Source organism: Antechinus flavipes, chromosome 2 (assembly GCF_016432865.1).
Source record: "Antechinus flavipes isolate AdamAnt ecotype Samford, QLD, Australia chromosome 2, AdamAnt_v2, whole genome shotgun sequence".
NCBI classification, from domain to species: domain Eukaryota; kingdom Metazoa; phylum Chordata; class Mammalia; order Dasyuromorphia; family Dasyuridae; genus Antechinus; species Antechinus flavipes.
Window position 1 is genome coordinate 165,491,187 of NC_067399.1, and position 20,403 is coordinate 165,511,589.

General features: G+C 32.7%; 1 protein-coding gene across 1 annotated transcript in view; it reads left to right on the forward strand.

The window, feature by feature from the left end:
- ESF1 (ESF1 nucleolar pre-rRNA processing protein homolog) overlaps positions 1-12,962 on the forward strand; it is a 95,207-nt gene extending 82,245 nt beyond the window's left edge. Inside the window, exons 12-14 of the mRNA XM_051975897.1 lie at positions 7,074-7,150; positions 9,979-10,125; positions 10,950-12,962. Of these exons, the coding sequence (XP_051831857.1) occupies positions 7,074-7,150; positions 9,979-10,125; positions 10,950-11,243 (518 nt within the window). The 3' untranslated portion in view covers positions 11,244-12,962. The remainder of the gene's footprint in view (positions 1-7,073; positions 7,151-9,978; positions 10,126-10,949) is intronic.
- The last annotated feature ends 7,441 nt before the right edge of the window (positions 12,963-20,403 follow it).

Here is a 20,403-nt window from a genome sequence, read left to right on the forward strand (position 1 = left end):
TTCATGAAGGACATTGATAATTTGGAGAATCTCTTCTGAAAAAAAAATGCAGCCAGAATTGTTAAAGGACTTGAGTCTATATTATATGAGGATCCCTTAGAAAGCTGGGGTATTTAGTCTTGAGAAGACAAGAGTCAATAGAGACACAATCTTCCAGTGTTTGTCTGTTTATGGAAGAGGAATTAGATTTGTCTTTGGTCTAGATGGTGGAATGTGAAGTACTAGGTAGATTGCAAAGAAATAAATGTATACTCAATATCAGGAGAAACGTTATGATAATTAAAGCTATCCAAAAGTGGGAATTGGATATCCCAAGAGGTGATGTATTCCCCATCATTGGAAGTCTTAACAGAAAATAGTGGCTGCCGGAAGAATTTTAGTACAGCAATATTCTTTCAAGTGTAGTTTGGACTCATTGACCAGTCTGGTTCTTCCTCTGTGATCTCTGCAATTCTGTGATATGCCAGTTACCACATAACTTGATATAGCTAAAGAATTAGAAATACTTTAGAAAGTGCTTTTTGAATTGTAATTATGAAAATAACATGTGTCTATAAAGGAAGCCTTATCTTACACAATTAGTGTGTTGGAAAGCAGACTTTTTGAACATCCTCAGCTCTTAGGTGGCAGGGCAAGATATTCAGCTTTCCTGGGCTTGTTGCCTTTTATATAAAAGGAAGGGGTGAAATTTGATGATTCTTAATCTCTGCAGCACTAGGTGAGTGACAGGCTATTGCTTATTAGGTTCTTGTTACCTAATGCCTCATGGTATTCATGGGCTAATGGAGAAGATAGCATAATAATGATGTTGGAAGGATTAGAATGATGAAGTAAGATGAGAGGCGGTAAGAAATGGCAGGTGAAAGTTAGTGATATACTAGGGATCATACAGCTGTCAATTATTGAATGATAATCAAGTCTTACTTTCTCCAAGCCTAGCACATAATTCAATCACTGCCAGCCTTTGTTAACTATGCCACTTAATAGTCCTGCACTTCTTATTTTTTGTTGAAATACATGTTTTAGTTACTTGAAATAGACGAACGTACAGATAAATTATTTTGGAGGGCAACATAAAGCATGCTCTGCTTTTTATCATACCTGAGCAGTCATTTCCAGGAGATAATGAATTTGAGCTTTATCCTCTGATTTTAGAAAATCAAATTTTCATTAGATATTATAAAAGATATTGGCATAGTTAAGTTGTAAAGCTTAGGATAAAGTTAGTAAGATAAATTCAGTGGTTTGTACCTTTATATATATCAGGATTCTTAGAATCAGTATCTTTAAATTTTGAACATTTTTATAAAGAATTAGCAAAAATTTCCTGGCAAGATGAATATATAAAATACTTCATGAAAATAGGTCTTTATATCTGGGCTTATATTTTTTTTCCCTAAGAGGGAATTTCCTCAAGAAAAATGAGTAGAGACTCTTTTGTACCTTGTTGAGGTCTGCCTTGTGCCACATTTAAATATCTTTCTATAAAACAGTATTAAATCCTTGTCTCTCAAATATTATTCTCAAAGCTCAAGTCCCCAAATTCTAAAGTCCCCTCTACCTTTTTTTACTTATCTCCCAATTTCTCCTCTCATAATTCAATTCAAAGAGATAGCAAATAAATGTATGTCTCCCTTTATACTGAATACCGAGTGATTATCTGAAAATTATGCAGCATGGACCATAATGAAGATTTACTATAGTCACATGGATTTGGCTGAAGATAGACTTTAATAACTTTGTCATTCCTAGGAATCCCAAGAAAAATTTTAAATTTACAGTATCTATAATCAATAAAGAAGAATAAATGGAGAATAATAGAAGCAGTGTTTTAATTTCTTGAACTAGGATTATGATGCTTAGAGAGGAACTTAATCAAGACAACAAAATTTGTTGTAGACCTACTATGTTTAGGATACCATGACAGTGTTATGAAGAGAGTTGGAATTGGATCTGTTTCACCATTTTGTAGCATAGATTTCTTTTTATGATGTTGAAATAAAATAACCCAGGTGGACTACACTGGTACATTTGTTTATTGCAAAGACACATTTTGCTTTTAAATAAAGGATGTCGACTCGGTTCTCATTTATTAAAATCAATAATACAGTTTGTGGATTATTTTTGCCTTTATCTTTTACTCTTCTTCTTTCTCCCTTTTGTGGTTTTCCCTTTGGGTCGCTTCATTGCTTAAAAGTTTCCACTGGTGAGAAGATGAAGAAAGTCAACTCATGTAGGGCAGTGATTGATAATAGTTCTCTTGAAAATATTGAAAAAGTAGGTGAAATTATTACTACAGCAAATTATGGGGATTATCTGTTTATATAATCCCATAATTATCATAACTAATTACATACAAGTCACATGTATACAAGTACAATTAGAAAATGAATGTGCTTGATAAAAAGCTAAACATTTTATTTTAAAAATACTTTTAACATGATGAGCTTAATTATAACTTCAGTCTTTAAATGGATATCTGTTTTAAATCCTTCCATTAAGTGGGACAAAGATATCATACACCATTTGGATTTATTGTACCTTTTCCCAGAGCTATTTTATAAAGCCATATAGATAGATATAACCTTTAAAAGATAGGAAAATTTCATTAATATCAGATTAATTTTCCAATGGTGAGCTTTGTGGGGGTTTTTTCCCCTAAATTTCTTATAAAATGCATGCAAATAGAATTTTCAAAAACATACTTATTCTGATTTCAGAAACACTAATGACTTTGGTATTTGTTATATTTTTTCACAATTTCTTGACAATTTTTCTTATTACCATGTGATGAGCAAAAATTCTATTTTGATTTTTATTAAATTTTGCTTTTTTAACAAAGTAAAACTAAATTTCTAACTATATTTTATTGTTCTTTGTTTTGTCCTAATCATTTTATATATTTAATAAAGCATTAATTAGGTAAGTAACAAATGGATTTTCTATGTCAAGTAGCTTAGAATAAACTATGTCAGTGCATTAGTTGTAATTCAATATGAATTTGTGAAGCAACTGACAAAACAAGATAAAACAAAGAGCTCAGAGAATTTCCATCTCCATGGGGAAAACAGCATGTACATAGGTAAATACAGTCATTTCCAGTGGGAAAATACACAGGTCTAATCGAAAAGCAATTTAACAATAAAACATGTCTTCCAGAATATACAGTGGAAGGGTAGTTAAAATTTACACAGACCAGATTGATAGTTAGGCTATCTGTTCTACAAACTAAATCACTGGAATTCCAAGTGAATTTGTAAGGAAGGGAGGAGTGTGTGAGTGTGTGTGTGTGTGTGTGTGTGTGTGTGTGTGTGTGTGTGTGTGTGTGTAAGTAAAGCACTTGTATTCATGCAGTTTAAATATTCAGAGTAAAAGACAAGGAAAGGAAATTCTAAGAGTTTAAAGTGTGAGATAATAGAATATTCAGTAAAGATATTTTTCCTTTTTTAAAATAATTCAGAGAAACCTGGAGACTAGAATCTTGGAGTAGAAAAAATGAATTAGTAAGAGCGAGCTACAATTGCCAAATGGACAAGAATTCTTAACATTGGTGTAAAGTGGTTTGCAAACTTTAAAACTTATATAAAAGTTAGGGCAGCTAGATGGTAGTACAGTAGATTAAGCACCAAACCTGAAAGCAGGAGGATGTGAGTTCAAATTTGGCCTCAGACACTTGATAAATACTAGGTGTGTGGCACAGGGAAAGTCACTTAACCCTGATTCATGGCCCTCCACCAATATATATATATATATATATATAAAACACTTGTATATAAATTACTTATTATGATTAGTATTATTAGTTGCAAAAAAAAAAAGTTTTCCCCTTTTTTAAAAAAACTTTTTTAACATTTACGTTTCCAATTTAGCTAATCTTTTTCCTATAAGAAAAAGTCTAATTTTTTTTTTTAATGAAAATCAGGAACAGAATTATAAGTATTTCATTTACAAAAATCGCCCACAAGATTCCTAAAGGAAATATACTCAATAAGGAAGAGAGACTAATGAATCTATATCTCTTTTATTGTTTCTCATTTTTTCCAAAAGAGTAGTGGTAGGTATTTTAGCAAACATTATTCAGTTTACTGAACTTATTTGAATTTCATGCTTTCAAATTCATAAAAATTTTTACTATGAAAATTAGTGTAATCAGTTCAGATATGCTACTTTTCTGTGGTCCTATTAGATGGATTTCATTACATGCCAATATAATCATTAAGGAAGAAAGACAGAGTTTTAAAATAGGCAATTTTAATTTCCCTTATACTTCTGCATTCAACCTAAGTCAGAATACTTTCTGAAAGAAAGAAAAGGCTGCTTAGTTTTTATAAATTGAGATCTGTTAATAAGATCTTGTTAAAAATTTAGAACAAGAAACATGTTGTTTTCTGACAAAATTGCCCATCGTAGCATCTTGTAGGAAGTTCTTTATTTAGCCACCCTCTCTAGCCTGTTCAAAACTGATCACGGTGGAATTGAATGTAATCATTAGCCCTGGCAGTCTTTGAGCTCTCTTTTCCCCTTGCCCCATTCTGTAATCTTTCAAGTTTATTTTTATGACTTTTCACCAGGTTGTTATAAAACCTGGAACAGCTCATTATGGGCCCTTTGAAATTATTTCCCACAGCTGTATATGAAGATCTTTATCTCTCTCTCTCTCTCTTTGGTATTAATCACATACAGCCTGATTTTCTTCCCTGCACAGAACTATCTCTGCACATGTAGCGTTTACTGACTTCAAAAGAAACTATTGCCTTGAAAAAAATAGGCAACTGTGTTGAGGTTGAAAATCAGATTTTGATAAAATGAAATTTCAACTATAGATACTTGTAGGGAGGGTAATCATTCAATGAGCATTTATTAAGTTCCTCTGTACCAAGAACTGTGTTTATAAAGATATAAAGAGAAAAGTAAGATAGATAAAAGAAAAAAGGTTTTTTAATATAGATATATTTTTTGTATGTTGAACTTGAGAACTGTTTGCCAAAGATTTCATTATTATTATTATTAAGCTGTAGATTTAAAATTCTTTTAATGATAAGCACTACAGAAATACATGAACTTTCTACACATACACATAGCTCAAATTCTACCTTCTACTAGAAATCTTACTGGATTCCCATTAATGGTAATACCGTCCCTCTGAGATTATCTTCAATTTATCTTATTTATATATGTGGTTTACATTGTTGTCTCCCTCATTAGATTGTAAGCTCATTGAGGACAAGGACTGTTTTTGCTTTTCTTTGTATACCCAGCTATTAACTTGGTATAATATATGCCATAGCAGATAGAACTGCCTTTGACAGAAAATGTTTCTTAATCTGTCAAAACTCCAGATAGCTCTGTAAAGGTATGGGCTGCAGGAAAGGGCAGGGTTGCAGAACAGAGCTGAAGAGTGTTACAGGAGAGAGTACTCGTGGAGGGCATTGGCAACAGTGCTCTGAAACCCGCCTGTCTGACTGCTGCTTCTCAGTCTCCTTTGCTGAGTCATCATCCTACGCCTACCTTTAAAGTATCAGCTCTAGAACCTTTCCTCTATATGCTTTCTCATAATGGTATTAGCTCCTGTAGATTCAGTTATCATCTCTATGTAGATGGCTCCCTAATATAAATCCACAATGGAATTCTTATTTCTCCCCAAACCTCCTTCCAACTCATCATTCCTACTGATAAAAACCACCTTTCTTTCACTTAACCTAGATTTAAAACCTTTTCCATCTAATTAATTTACATGTCCATTCAGTCACCAAATCTACCTTTTTGACATCTATTAAATCAGCCCCCTTTTTCTCCATGCATACAACTTCTATTTTTTTTGCAAGCTTTTATCACCTTTCACATAGACTTTTGATTGGAGTCGTTTCCAACTGGCTTGCCTCCAATCTCTACTCTGTATTATCTATTCAAAACTACTAATTTGATATTCCTAAAACACAAGATCTGCACGTTTCATGTCACCTTCTTTTCTCACCTTCCCCTTCAAAAATTTTCAAAAGTCTTCTATTTTCCCTAGGATCAAATATAAAATCTTCAACCTAACAATTTATCCTGCCACATTCTGACTCCCCCTACTCTGTTTGCCTCAGTTTCTTCCTTCTAAAAGAGCTAGAGAAGGAAATGGCATAGCACTCAAGTATTTTTGCCAAGAATACCCCAAAATGAAGTCATAAAGAATGAGACATGACTGCAGTGACAACAACGACGAAACCCTTTCCTCAAATTTGCCATTACTCCCCTTCACACGCTTCTTTTTCCAGGCTCATTTGCTTGCCAGCTGTTACTCTGTCCCAACATTTGATATTCTGCCACAGTGATCCACTATATCTTGAATTTATTTCCTCTTCACTTCAACCTTAAAACACAGCTCAGGTATCATTTTATTCAAAAAGGTCTTCTTTAATTCCCCTAATTATTAGTCCTATGCTTTGAAGGTTTTTATCTTTGTGAATTTGAATGAACTCTGTAATTTCATCAACACTTTCCTCAAGCAGTACCATTTATTGCATGCTCTACAACTTTTTACTTAGGCATTGAGAGGTATAAAGACTTAGCTGCTTTCTCACAGTCAAGACTTGACATTTGGTCTTAAGACCCTGAGGCTAATTCTCTCCTACACCATCACATCTCATTTTGTTAATATTTTGTTTTAACTCAAGCATATCTTGTAATCCTAGTAGAATGTAAGCTCTTTTGGAAGCAGGGACTGTTTTCATTTTTATCTTTGCACCCCTAGCACAGCATCTCATGTAGCATAATCTGAAAAATCCTAGAAAGAATTTTTTTGGTCAAATATAATAGTGGTTATCATAAAAATGCTTATTTACTTTCAAATATCATCAGTATCTTATTTGAACAAAATGTGGTTTTTTTTCTAGTAATTTGATTTAAAGTCAATATTTAAGTGACAATACTATCTTCAAAAGACTTTGGGGCAAAAAGTAGAAAGAGAAAACTTTGGCAGGAAAGTGGGTAAAATGCTAGTGAAATTCTCTTTTTTTCCTGGCAACAAAGTTTTGGTATTCTTAACCTTAAGTTCTTTAAATTTCATATATGTCTTTTTCTTGTTTCAGGTACAAAGAAAAAATCCAAAAAAGTCTCCAAAGACGAAAAGTCTCCAGAAGAAGAAGCTGAGGTTGAAAGACAAAATGTAAGAATTTGGAAATATGATACACCCAATGGGCAAGCAACACATGTTTCAATAAAATATTTACTGTGTATACATATCTCAGCACTGTATCTCTCTATAAAAATGTTAACTTTTATGTAAAAGGAAGGTCTGATGCTTAGTTACATTAAGTATGTCCTTAGATAGTATATAATTGAATAAGTTACGGGTCACCTTACTGTTTGTTGCACACATTACTTAGTTTCCCAGGATATACACAGTGTTATGGGAAGATTAGTACCTCCAATGTGAGAGCTTTTCTACTTTTGTTATCTACTTATCATTTAAGTCCCACATGTGGCTCCAAAAACTCCAACATAGTGATACCATTTTGGTAAAAAAGAACAATTCAGTCTCCAAATTTCATCCCTTCACAACTTGTCTCCCATGCCTTACGTACTTTACTAACTCAACTCTTCTCCCTTATTTCTTTCAAGACTCAGTTCAGATTCCACCTTCTATACAAGGGCATTCCTCCATTATCATTTGTTATCATACAGACTAGTGAATCAGCACACATAACCGTAAGATCAAGTCAAAGGCTTCTAATTTTTCTAATTCATAATGTACTTTTACTTTTTTAGAAAATTTTATTGGCATCTTTTGTTTTTATCCCATTTTCATTTCTTGATATATCCATCATTGCTTGTTTACCCAGTAAACTATGCCTTGTGATAAATAATTTTTTAAAAAGCCAATTCAGCAAAAATTAATCAGCACATCAACCAACTACATATGATGAAAAGTATTCTATACTCATAATCTCCCAAATCTACAAAAAAGGAAAGAGGAAGGTGCACATTCTTATATCTCTTCTTTAGAATCAAGCTTAACCCTTAGAGTTTTGAAGCATTCAATTTTGATTCTTTGTTCTTTCCATTTAATATCATGGTGTATGATGCTTTCCTGCTTCTGCTTTTTTCACTTTGCATCAATTCATGGAATGCTAAGCATGTTTCTCTGTATTCATATTAATTCTTTCTTGTAGCACAATAACATTTCTTATACCTTAATGTGTTTTTTCCATGCTTCTGCTTTATGTACAATATTTTGATGCTACAAAAAGTGCTGCTTATAAATATTTTAGTATATGGTGATTTTTTTTTTTTTATCATTGAATTCCCTAAGGCCATGCCTTGCAACTCTAGAATTTCTGGGTCAGAAAGTATAGAAATTTGAGTCACTTCCTTAGCTTAATTTCAAATTGTTTTCCAGAATATTTGTACCAGTTTACAGCTTTAGCAGCAGTGTATTTTATATTTTTATAATGTAATTTTGCTTAATAAGAAAGTATCTTTTAGCTTTATTCACTATATACCAGAACTTAAAATACACGTATATGGTACAGTTCATTAGTTTGTCTACTTAAACTTGAAACTTGGCTATATAAATAGTACTGAATTTTGTAGTCATTTCCTATTGAGATTCTGGTATGTTTCAGGAAAGTTGACTAATAATAAGAAAATATTGCCAGGTACTCAGTTAAAAAGATGAAGTACACATTCAAGCAATGTATATTAGCCTAAAAGAAAGAAGACTAAATAAAAGAAACTAATGCTTTAATCTTGGCTTTGCCAACTAATTATGTAACCTTAGGCAAATCACAAACTCTTAGTGCTCTGTTTTCCTCATTTGCAAATAATGATGTTGGAATATAAAATCTCTGAAATACCTTTCATATTTAAGATCTGAGAGTCTGCACATGACTTAGGTACTATTACTGCCAAAATTCTGTACATCAGGAAATAAATGTTAATATTATCAAATTGTAAGTCACATAAAATGAGTTAAAATAATATAATAATTGCCAAAGACAAACTGACAAATACTTCTAGGAAAAAGTGTTTTTAAAATATCATATGTTTGTCGTAGAGTAGTCATTTTGCATTTAAATAAATTCTTCATTTCTCTACAAATTGAGGAAGTCATGAGAGGAGAGAGATATAGACCAAAAAAATTATTCTATAAATTCAATTGTTATAGAAAATATCTTAAGATATTATATAAATTGCTAATAATTCTAAAACTTTCTTTTTAAAACAGGTCTCTTAATGCTTTAAGTAAAATAAGTAAGGGTAAATGAAGATTTAAAGATCACTTTATACTTAATTTTTTTCCATTGTGTATTCCAAATGTTGTAATGGTATTTTAACATATTCTTCTATTTACACCCCACATTAAATACACAGAAAGAATAAAGTCGTTTTTCTTCAAAGATATTTTCCAACTCTCTAATGTAAATTTGAAGATCACACATGGTTTGTTTAATTAATAAAAATGAAATGTTTAATCATTTAGTCCCTGGTATATAACATTTACTTAGTAAAAAAAAAAAATCATAGAATAGAAATTAGGAGGTAAACAGATACTGCATTAGAGAAACATTTTAAAATTCCTGTTATTCAGAAAATCCGGGAGTAAGGGAGAAGTTAATAGAACAATAAAATGCCTTGTGGCATCAGATCATATTTCCTCACTCACAGCACAAAGGTCTACCTACAACAAATTTGCCAGACTAATCCTTTGTTTTAAAAGACGTGAGTGTGTTTAGTGAAATGTTCTTTTGTTTTAAAATACAAACTTCCCCCCTCACCTGTTCTCAATGCTATAGTAGCTTCAAAAGACTTTTTGCATTGTTGCAGTTTGAAGACTTCTGGTTTTCTTTATAATAGTCTATAATCAGTTTACAAATGACAAATGTTACCCTGGAGCTTTAATGATCGAGTTCTCTGGTTAGAAAGGGGACATCTGTGTCCCATACTCCACTGGAAAGAAATGTTGTCTATGTGAACTGTTTCTTCTTGCAACAGGCTGAAATGGCTTTGCTTATGATGGATGATGAAGAGGATGGCAGGAAACACTTCAATTACAACAAGATTGTAGAACAGCAGAACCTAAGCAAGAAGAAGAAAAAGAAACTCATGAAAAAGAAAGAACTATTGGAGGATGACTTTGAGGTAACCTAAAGGACATAAAGATTAAATCATTCTTCCATAGGACAGCACTATTTATAATTTCTAAGAAAAAATTAAAACAAGAATAGGTTTGTCAAAATATGAAGGTAATAGAGACCCCTTGATAGCTTCATAATAATGTCTAAAACATCTCATCAAATTCAATTATCTATAATAATTGATGTTACTTTTTATTGCCTTCTAATTTTTTTTAAAGGCAATGCCACTGGCCCACAATTAAGATGAATACTTTGATTTATTTTTCTATTAGTATTGATGTTGCTGTAAACTATCCAACCTTCTGTATGCATGTGTATGTTTATACGGGCATAGCTTATAGTATATAGTTTCAAAGTGATTTGCTGTAATTAAGAGGACAATCTGTGGGTGTGGCAGAAGAGTAAATTTCTCTTATGAAGATTAATGACCCATTTGGGGAATTTACCGATTTATTACCTTGACCTCAATAATATGTATTAACTTGGGATGCTTACCTTTCTAATTCTTCACTCCTTTTTACTGACCCTAAGCTTAATCAGACAAAACAATTTAGATGTATTGTACTTAGTTTCACTCAAATCAAACTGCAGTTGAAGAAATTTTTTTAAAAGATTACAGATGCTAGGAAAATGAAAACACATTATTTTAATAACTTCTCTTTATCTCTAACACTTTTTTAGGAAATGTAGGAGAGAAGAATGATTAATTAAGAACAATTATGCAGTTCCTACTCTCAGAAGGCTTCCAGTCTATTAGAATTTGACTGTTGACATTTGTTATTGCTAGATCATTTGGACTGATTTTATTCTTTTTGTTTGAATTTGCAGGTGGACGTTTCAGATACTCGGTTCCAAGCAATGTACACTTCCCACTTATTCAATTTGGATCCTTCTGATCCTAATTTCAAGAAAACAAAAGCTGTAGAAAAAATCTTAGAGGAGAAGGCTCGACAGAGAGAGCAAAAACAACAAGAACTTACAAAGGCAATAAAAAGAAAAGAGAATGATCTGCAAAAGGAAACAGCAAAGAAACCCATAGATCCTGCTTTGTCAATGCTAATTAAATCTGTCAAAAACAAAACACAGGAGTTTCAAGCAAGGAAAAAACAGAAAATCAAATAACTTTTTTACTTTGGTGCATCCTAAATACATTTTCTATATTGAAAAAATGAGTTATCCTTAATGACTGAAGCTCTTTCTGGAATAAGAATTAAACTTTGATCCTGCTGAATGTTTGATATTTTTCTCAATGAATAGTTACAGAAACATAGATGTAGCACTAGAATGGATTTTACAATCCAATTTCTTCATTTTTCAGATGACAAAACTGAGAAGTTGTGTCTTATCTAGTAAGAAGAAGAGCCAAAAGTTGAATCCCCTCTCTCCAACTCCAGCACACTTTGCAGCGTACTATTTGCCAAAGATTTTGTGTCTTTATACACAAAAATTTCTTATTAAAGTATATATGAACCTCAAATTTTACAATTTTTTTCATAAAATCAAATCAGATACTGAGAACCCGTAAAATAGATTTTAATATATATTTAGAAGTTTAATTTGTGAAGAATTGGAATTCTATAGGATCTTACTTATATTTGCTTGATTGAACTAAGATATTATATTTACTATAGCAAATTATCAACAGATCAGGTTGGTCACAGTAATCTGGAAATCATTTAAGTTAATTTATTTATCTTTTCTTAAAGGATAGTCAAGAAGGCATTGTGTCTTAGTGGACAGAATACTAGCCTTCCAGATAGGGAGACTTGGATGCAAATTCTGCCTCTGAAATTTAATAGCTGTGTGATCTACAATTAAGTCTGAGCATCAGATAACACATCCAGTGCATGTTACATTGGTTGTGGTCTATAATGGTAGAGCAAGTTCTCACTATTAATTAGATGAGGCTGATAATTTGGCATATTAAATCTTTTAGGGCAATAAACTAGGACCTTTCTTTGAAATCTATATATGGTTCTCATTTTTTTTATGAATTTAAATTTTTCTGTTAATATTTGAAGTCTTCTACTTTGAGGAAGCAAGTTAGCTAATAAAGAAATGGATTATAATGACTTTTTGAAGATGCTTGGCAGAGAAGGGAAGGAATCACATGAGAAAGGACTGTCTGTTACTTTTTCTCATTTGTCTGTATTTAAAAAAAAAAAAAAAAACACAAGCTTATACCCTAGGGAAAATAATCTGGAAAACAAATTCAAACAAGAAAATAGATGATGAAGATGAAAACCATGTTCATATTTCTAATAACCACATTTGAAATGTTAGTGAAGTCTTCAATGATTCCTCTTTGTGCAGTAAAGGAGAATTCTTTTGTCTGACCTTCAGCTCAATAATATTTTTAAATAGATGAACATGCTGCTAGAAAGCTTAAGAATAGTCTTCAGTTTTTAGTATTCAAAACCTTGGGTTTCATGTTTTAGTTTTTATCAACTACTAACTGACCACTTGTTAGGAGTCAATATTGCAGTTCAATAGTATATACACAAATAAAATTGGAAAGGTCAGTAAATAAGAGCAAATACTAAATATGATAGTTTCTAAAATGCAAAAGGAGTTGGCTGGTTTTGTGGGTTAATAGTAAATGTGGCATATTTAGTATTAAAATTCAGGCTTGCAGATGTAGCATGATTTTGCACTGTATGGGGATGTAAAACTCATTAGTGTGGTATCAGAGAAAAAAGGGGAATTCAAAAAGCCTGTGAGCAGGAAAAAAAAAGATGGAACATTTGAATTGTTTAGAGCTAGCTGCCAGAACTTTGGAATGCCTGAAAAGGAAATTGTTTTTATTATAAAGCAGTGACTCCATTAAATTACTGAACTGTATTTACCAGTTGGCTTTACCCATTTTGGCTTTACCTTTCCATCTGTCTATAACAAATCCACTTGCTTAAATGCTCATTAGTAACTTTAATACATTTAAAATTAATTTATATAAATAGTTTACAATAATTTGTCCAGTGCATATATATTTATATGCCTAATTTCAGCTAGGCCCTATCAGCTGTCATAGTTTTCTCAAATGCCTATTTCCTTATATTACTATTCTAAATCTTTTCTTCTACTTCAAGTATCAACCATATATCCATACTCAAAATATGTGGTAGATATATGTTTCCCTCCATTCCCAACTCCCCAGACCTGGTCAGTGATGAATAAGGTCCTCTTGAACTTTCTCATAAGTAGTCTCAATCTTTAAATCACAGCAAGAATGATTCCTTTTGAATGTAATGTGGCCTTTTCTTGCCATCTCAATCCTCTTCCCACTTTCCTGGGTTTTTATGATAATCTCTACTGCATCTAAGGATGTATGGCCAACTTAGGCATCTTGTCTTTGTTGCCAGTACCTAGCATTGTATGTGCCTTACACAAAATAAGCACCTAAATATTTAGTGATTTCAATTACAGCAAGTAATATCACCCTATTTTACAAATGGGAATACATAACTTTAATTTTAAGACAAATGAATTAGTAATAGAACTGAAATTAGGCCTGACATTTCTTGATTTACAGCTTTTTCTATATTTTTTCTATTCCTAAACTACTTAAATCCTTTTCAGTCATGTCCAACTCTTCATATCTCCTTTTTGGACAAAAATATTTAGTGTGGTATACCATTTCCTTCTACAACTCATTTTATAGAAACTGAGGCAAACAAGATTAAATGACTTGCCCAGGGTCTAAGAGTCTTGAGATCAGATAGGAACTCAGGAAGAGTAGTCCCAACTTCAGGCCCTGCCTTTGATCCACTGTGTCATAGTTGCCTCAGTGCCCCTCAAAAATCAAAACCCAACCCATTGATCTTATAATATTTCAGTTGATCTAAGTAGTTCTTTAATTTGATACCTTTACCCATTTGAGATAACTTATTTTTGCACTTTTTATTCAGTGTCTGTGGTAAATATGGTCTTCCTCCAACAATTCCCAGTAGTTCATAAAGGGACTACCAGTGTCCTACCAAAAGAAATGCATGTGTGTAATAAGTGCCCAGTCCCAAGTGTGTGTTTGACATTGTCCAAATTCTCCGCAGCATGGAAATGGAAAACTCGTGACACTGTACCAAAACAAAGAGAAGTTATTTACATTGTGTTTTATGGTATGTTGTGGGAAATGCCATAACTTTTAAATTGTTAGTTAATTGGGGCACTTTTTTAAAAAATTAAGATTAAAATTGGGTCATTTTCCCACGTCGCCACAAGTTTTATATTGACTACCTCAACTTGAATTGCTTGAACTTCTCAATGAGTTCTGAATTTAATTAGCAGTGTCTTCTTGCTGAGGCCAAGTGATCTGTCCTCTTGTTTCAGAAAGTTCAACTTAATGTGAACAGGAAGTAGTAACTAAGCTCATTTAAAATTTTTATTTTGTTTTAGACAAAATTCTTGAACATAAACTTGAGTTATCTAGAACCTTTCTTCCAAGGTTGAGTGAGGCAATTCCATTTTGCCTAAAATATGACTGAAAGATTAAACTCTATTTGACCAGCAAGAGAATTTCAAAGCAGTTCTTGATCCAAATATGTTTTGTTTTGTTTTGTTTTTTTCATTTGGATTTCTTATCCAGAGTAGCTAAACTAGTCTAATTTCAAGGTGCCTCTAGAGAAAATTTCAAAAGTTTACCATCTGAACTCCTTAAAAATTTTTCTGAGTTGAGGGAATTCCAGCTTCCTAACCTAAATCTACAGAGTTTGTTTTATGTATTTTCAGTGGCATAGATAATAATGATGTCAACACTAATTAAGTTGATTAAAGTATGTTATATAAAAAGGAATTTCAAATTCAAATCCCCCTACATAAAGTAACATCAATAAATCTCTTCTAGTAGGTTAGACTATAGTTTGACCCAGTTCTCCAGGTGTTAAGACAGGCTAGATATAATTATATTTTCTTCCCTAGACTACATTTAATCCTAAAGGTATAACATTTCAGAGTTTGATTAATGAAAAGACAGCAAGTGTACCTAAATTAATCTTCCAAATTAGACTCAATCAATTAAAACAATATGGGTACTGTTTTTAAAAGTTATACTGGATATCCTAAATGAGTGACTGAAGGTTCTCTATGAATATTGAATTGATATGTATTTTACTGTTGTTGGAGGTACATATCCTTCATTCAGATGATGGTAAAATAGGAGGGAGGGAACTTAAACTATGTAGCTTTAGAAAAAGTGCATTTTAAATGTAAATGCAAATCACTTAAGCTGTGTTCTTAATTTATTGACAAAAATATTTGTAATGATGGGAAATTTTACATTTATCTTCACAATGCATTTTGTTTTATTTTATTTCTCTCTGATTTCAGTGACAAAATTTCAAAGAAAAATGTACAGCTTTAGAAAATGAAAGAACCAAGTTCAAGAAATTTGTAATTTTTGTCCCCATCAACTCCCTTTGGCAAAGATAACCTGGTATAATAGAGAGCCAATCAGGAAGATCTAAGTTAAGGTCCTTTCATGGACATGAGTAATCTTATAGTAACTCCAGACAACTCTAAGATTAGAATCTATATTGAATGATAATTGTAATATATAATTACAAATGACAAGTGGGCTTTAGAAAAAATCAGGAAGATAGATATGATGAAGAGCGAAGCAAGCAGAACCAGGAGAAAAATTATACCATAACAAAAATGTTTTAAAGGCAACCTTCAGAGACTTAACCCTGATCAATTATAAGCATGATCAGAAAACCAATCTGAAAGCAACTAAATAGTACAGCAAATATAGCACTGAATGGAGTTAAAAAGACCTAATTTCAAATCCCACCTAAGCCATTTGCAAAATGTGTATTTCTGGGCAACTCACTTAAATTCTGTTTGCCTCTCCTCAACTATAAGGATAATAACAGCACTTGTCTCTGGGGATTATTGTGAGGATCAAATGAGATAGTTTGTAAAGCTCTTAGTATAGTTCCTGGGATATACTAAGTGCTTTATAAGTTCTTGTTCTTTTACTCCTCCTTCCCCCTTCATGAATAACACTTTCCCTCTTGATAGATAATGGAATCAGAATGAGAACTTTTTTTTGGAAAATGACTATAAGGATGTTTTGCTCAATGATGCGTATTTGTTTGAAGGGTTTGGGGGAGGAAGAGAAAATAGATATTTGATTTTGTTTTTAAATTCACTTTTAACAAGATTAGAAGTTTAAGAAAAGTTATTAATTTGTCTTTTTGAGGGAGTTTCTATATTAGGAGTTCCCTATGCCAATGAAATCACAAGTTTGGGACAAAATTTCAATTAGAATATGTAAAACTATATGGCATGTATTTCCCTGGGTTTGTTTTCTAAATAGGGTTTTTGACAGGAAAATGATAATCTCTTGCTATTTTTGGTTACCATTAAAACCATTTTAAATTATCTCATGTAACTAATAAATCTATAATTGTCTACAGTCTTCATATATATCATATACATGTGTGTATGTATGTGTGTATGTGTACATATATGAGATTTATTTATAGCAGAGATGCTAAGATAATTACTGAAAAGTTTTTTTTCAAATTAAAATGACTTTTTTGAGAGGAGAGAATCTCTGGCACTTAATGTACATTTTCTTCATTTAGCATATGGGTAATAGGGTCAAATAATGCTATTGATTCAACATCATGTGCTTGAAGTTCTTTTTCAGTGGTCATGATGGATTTACATTCTCATTTGAACCCTTTTACAGCTAAGTATTAAAGTTAGAATGAGACCATATTAATAACCTTGCCTTAACTAGCCAAACTGAATAACTTGATGTTAGCTACAATCATAAATTCTCAGAGTCAGAAGAACAGCTGTCCAGAGAGTCTAATTCCATGGACACTTAAACAAAAATCCCTCTAGAACATTGTGAAAGTGGATCCAGCTTTTGCCTTTAGGAAAGGTTTTTTCATGGTTTTTGTTGTTGTTTTTGTTGTTCCCTGATGTCACACTGAAATCCCTTAACTTCTGCTCCTTGTTCTTGGTTCTACCCTCCAAGGCCAAGTAGGACAAATTTAATTCCTTTTCCATATTGCAGCCTTACCTGATAATCCTCAAAGACAGCTATCTTTGCCTTCCTTTCTTTAGACTCAAACTTTCCAATTCTATCTAAAAGCATAACAGGGTGGCAGTGAACATAGATCATAAGGCTTCTAGTGAATTTATATTCCTCCTTAGTGACCCATAAGCACATTGGACATCCCTCAGTGTCTTTAGCTTAAATAGATGCTGCTCTCTGCCTGATCCACTAGCCAGAGTGGTAAATAAGGTTCTGAAGGTCAAGCTTCTGTAATGGTAGTTTAGCTTTTAAAATAGCTGGCCGCATTGAGACATCTGTGCATAAGCCAGAATTGTTTGAATTCCTGTCCTAGCTCTCTCGATGAGATAGGACAATATTACTCCGTTATGCCCACCATCAAATCATTCTAAGAAAGCTGTGAGAGGTGCAGTGGAAAACCAGGGGCAGTTACATGACATTGCAACTGTAAAAGATTCTAAGTCCCTAAGACTCTTGAGGAAAAAGGAGACAGATCGCTCTGGCAGTTTTGAGATGCTTGAAGTGCCCCAGCACTTTCCTACAAATTTAGTCACATTATTAGGAGTGATTACTGAAAGTGTAAGTCAGACATTCAGTGATCTAAGATTACAGGTTGAAACCACAAGAGGTTTTGATTTATGTAATTGTCGAAAGAGATCAGACAGGCAGAGATGAACAGCCCCACATGATTCCTATTACCCCTGCCTTCCAAAATTAAATTTATTGCTTCCAATTAATAGAGACAGTTTGCTTTTGTTCCCCTTTTATATTTCCGTGGCATCCAAAAATAACATCTCTAAGTCATATTGACACATACTTTAAATAACCAGTGTTGCTAAAGAACGAAGTGACAACCTAGAGCACTGACCTCCTTTAACATAGCTTGGTAATGTCTTGCAAGGGCTGACAATTTCGCAAAAGTGGTAGGCTAAGATCCTAGCCCTTTATGTTCCTTGATCTGCTAATCATCTTTGACATATATTCTAGATTCTCCCTATTGCTGTCTAATCTATCAAAAATCTCAAGGTATCTTCATTATTAGGTAATTTCATAATTTTGTACTATATCTAATCAAAGACTTGAATTTCATTTGTAACAAGATTAGTCTAAAAAGGCATTCCAAATACTACTTATTTTTTATTTTATTTTATGCTATGAATAAATTAAGAAACTGTGATCTTTGGGCATATGAAAGTATGCCTTAGGCACAAGAATATTCTGGTTCAGGAGATAGATATTAATTCTTGTCGATTTGCCAAAAAAGGTCTATTGATTTCTATGTTCTTTCTGAAAAAATGCTTGCTCAAATAGAATTGTTTTCCATTTATTAATAAGTCTTGGGGACAAAATGACTTTGAATTATGGAATACTACTGCCTCTAAAGAATAAAAGTTGAGTATCACACAAAGTGCAATGGAGAAACACATGGTAGATGTGAGCGAGAGGTAATAATTACAAACAAGGAATTATGTAGGAAAAATAAGATAAAAGATGTCATCAGAGAAGGATAGGACCATAAGATAAGGGCATACATACTTTTCTGGTATCCATGAATGAAATAAGAACAAAAAAGGTCCCTAGCTTTTTGGGTAGAATTTATGTGGCATTCTTATGAAAAAAAAATGGATAAAAATCGCATGATACGTTTTCATTCCTGGATGAGTTGCAATCTGCCTTATTGTAAGGACATGTGACATTACTAAATGTTTTCAATGCCTGGCATATAATAGGCACTTAATATTTGTTGGTCGATTTGGTTGGTTATCCACATTGTTGATCTTAAATCCATTGAAAGTCTGGTTTTTATATACAGAATTGGAAGCAAGGGGGAAAATTAATTGCTTTATTTCAATCCCTCTTGCAGATAGGGACTTTTCTATTTCCAATAGAAATAACATTTCATAGTTTAAATGCCAAAAACACTTATCTAAGAGACTTTTTCTGTAAAAAGCACAAGGCAAACACGGACACAATGGTCAGATTTGGTATAAGGACTCTGAAGAATTTTAGTGTCAATTGTGAAACATGAGAAATGCTGGCATAGGACCACCCAGCATTGCTTACCCTCATCAAAAGCAGAATTGCACTAAAGTGTGCACAAACCCAGAGACATCTCCATCCCAAATGTTCTAATGAACTATTTGTGCTTGACTTTGTGCCTGAGCCTCCTGAACTCATATTACACTAATCAGCCACAGCTAACTACACTGCTACCTGATGCCAACATGGTGATGTATATTGGTACTCTTTGAAAATAAAAGATGAACAGCAACAGAATTGCTCTTCTAAATTCCTTTGGAGAAAAAAAATTACTTTTATTTATTTATGTATTACTTTTTATTTATTATGTGCATTCCAAACAACATAATATAGTTAGTGATTAGTACCAAAGGAGAGGTTCTTGGATTCTAAGAGCTCAGAGAAAATGGATTGTGATCTGGAATATAAGAGATGAATAGAATTTCATAGGCGATAAAGGATCAGGGAGCACTATGTAAGATTTGTGGAACATAAGGACAGACAAATGTAGAGGGGAAATCCATGTTCAGGCTATCTGAAGGAGTGAAAGTTTTGGGTAGGAAATTAGTGGAAGGGCCAGATTGTGAAGGTCATAAGTGACAAACTAAGAAAGCAAGAGGAAGCCAATTTGCAATGAAATTTTTTGAGTAGGGAAGTAGAAAAAATCACAAACAAGTAATTATCTTGATGACAAGAAAAAAAAATCATTGTGTAGCAACAACAATTCAGAAGAAAAATGAACATCAAACACTGCAGAAAAGTTTGTTCTTGATCTTTACATAGCTTCCTATCTCTACTCAAAAACATCCTTCTGTGACTTACAATTAGTTAATGGTGGAAATAAAGCCTGAATCTCAAGATTCCTTTTTCCCACAAATGTTATTTAAATTAGATCATGCTGCCACAGAAGAAAGAAAAGACTAAATTAGAATTAAAATGAATTATGAGATCAAAGACTGAGATAGAGAAGTCTTTTGGATTAATTAATCCAATTCCCTCATTTTAAAGTTGGATAAACAGGCCCAGAAAACTCAGATCAGCCTTTCCCTTGCTCTTCTTACCTATTATATAAGCCACTGTTAGGAGAGCCACCCACCAGTGACTGCTGGAGATCTATTTCTGACCAGTAGAATACTTCATATAAGAGGATGATAACGATACAAGGAGACTGACAGGCAGTTGCATTCTCTTACCTCCCTCCTCTTCCCTCTGCCATCCTTTTATAAGGATGAAAAACAGCCA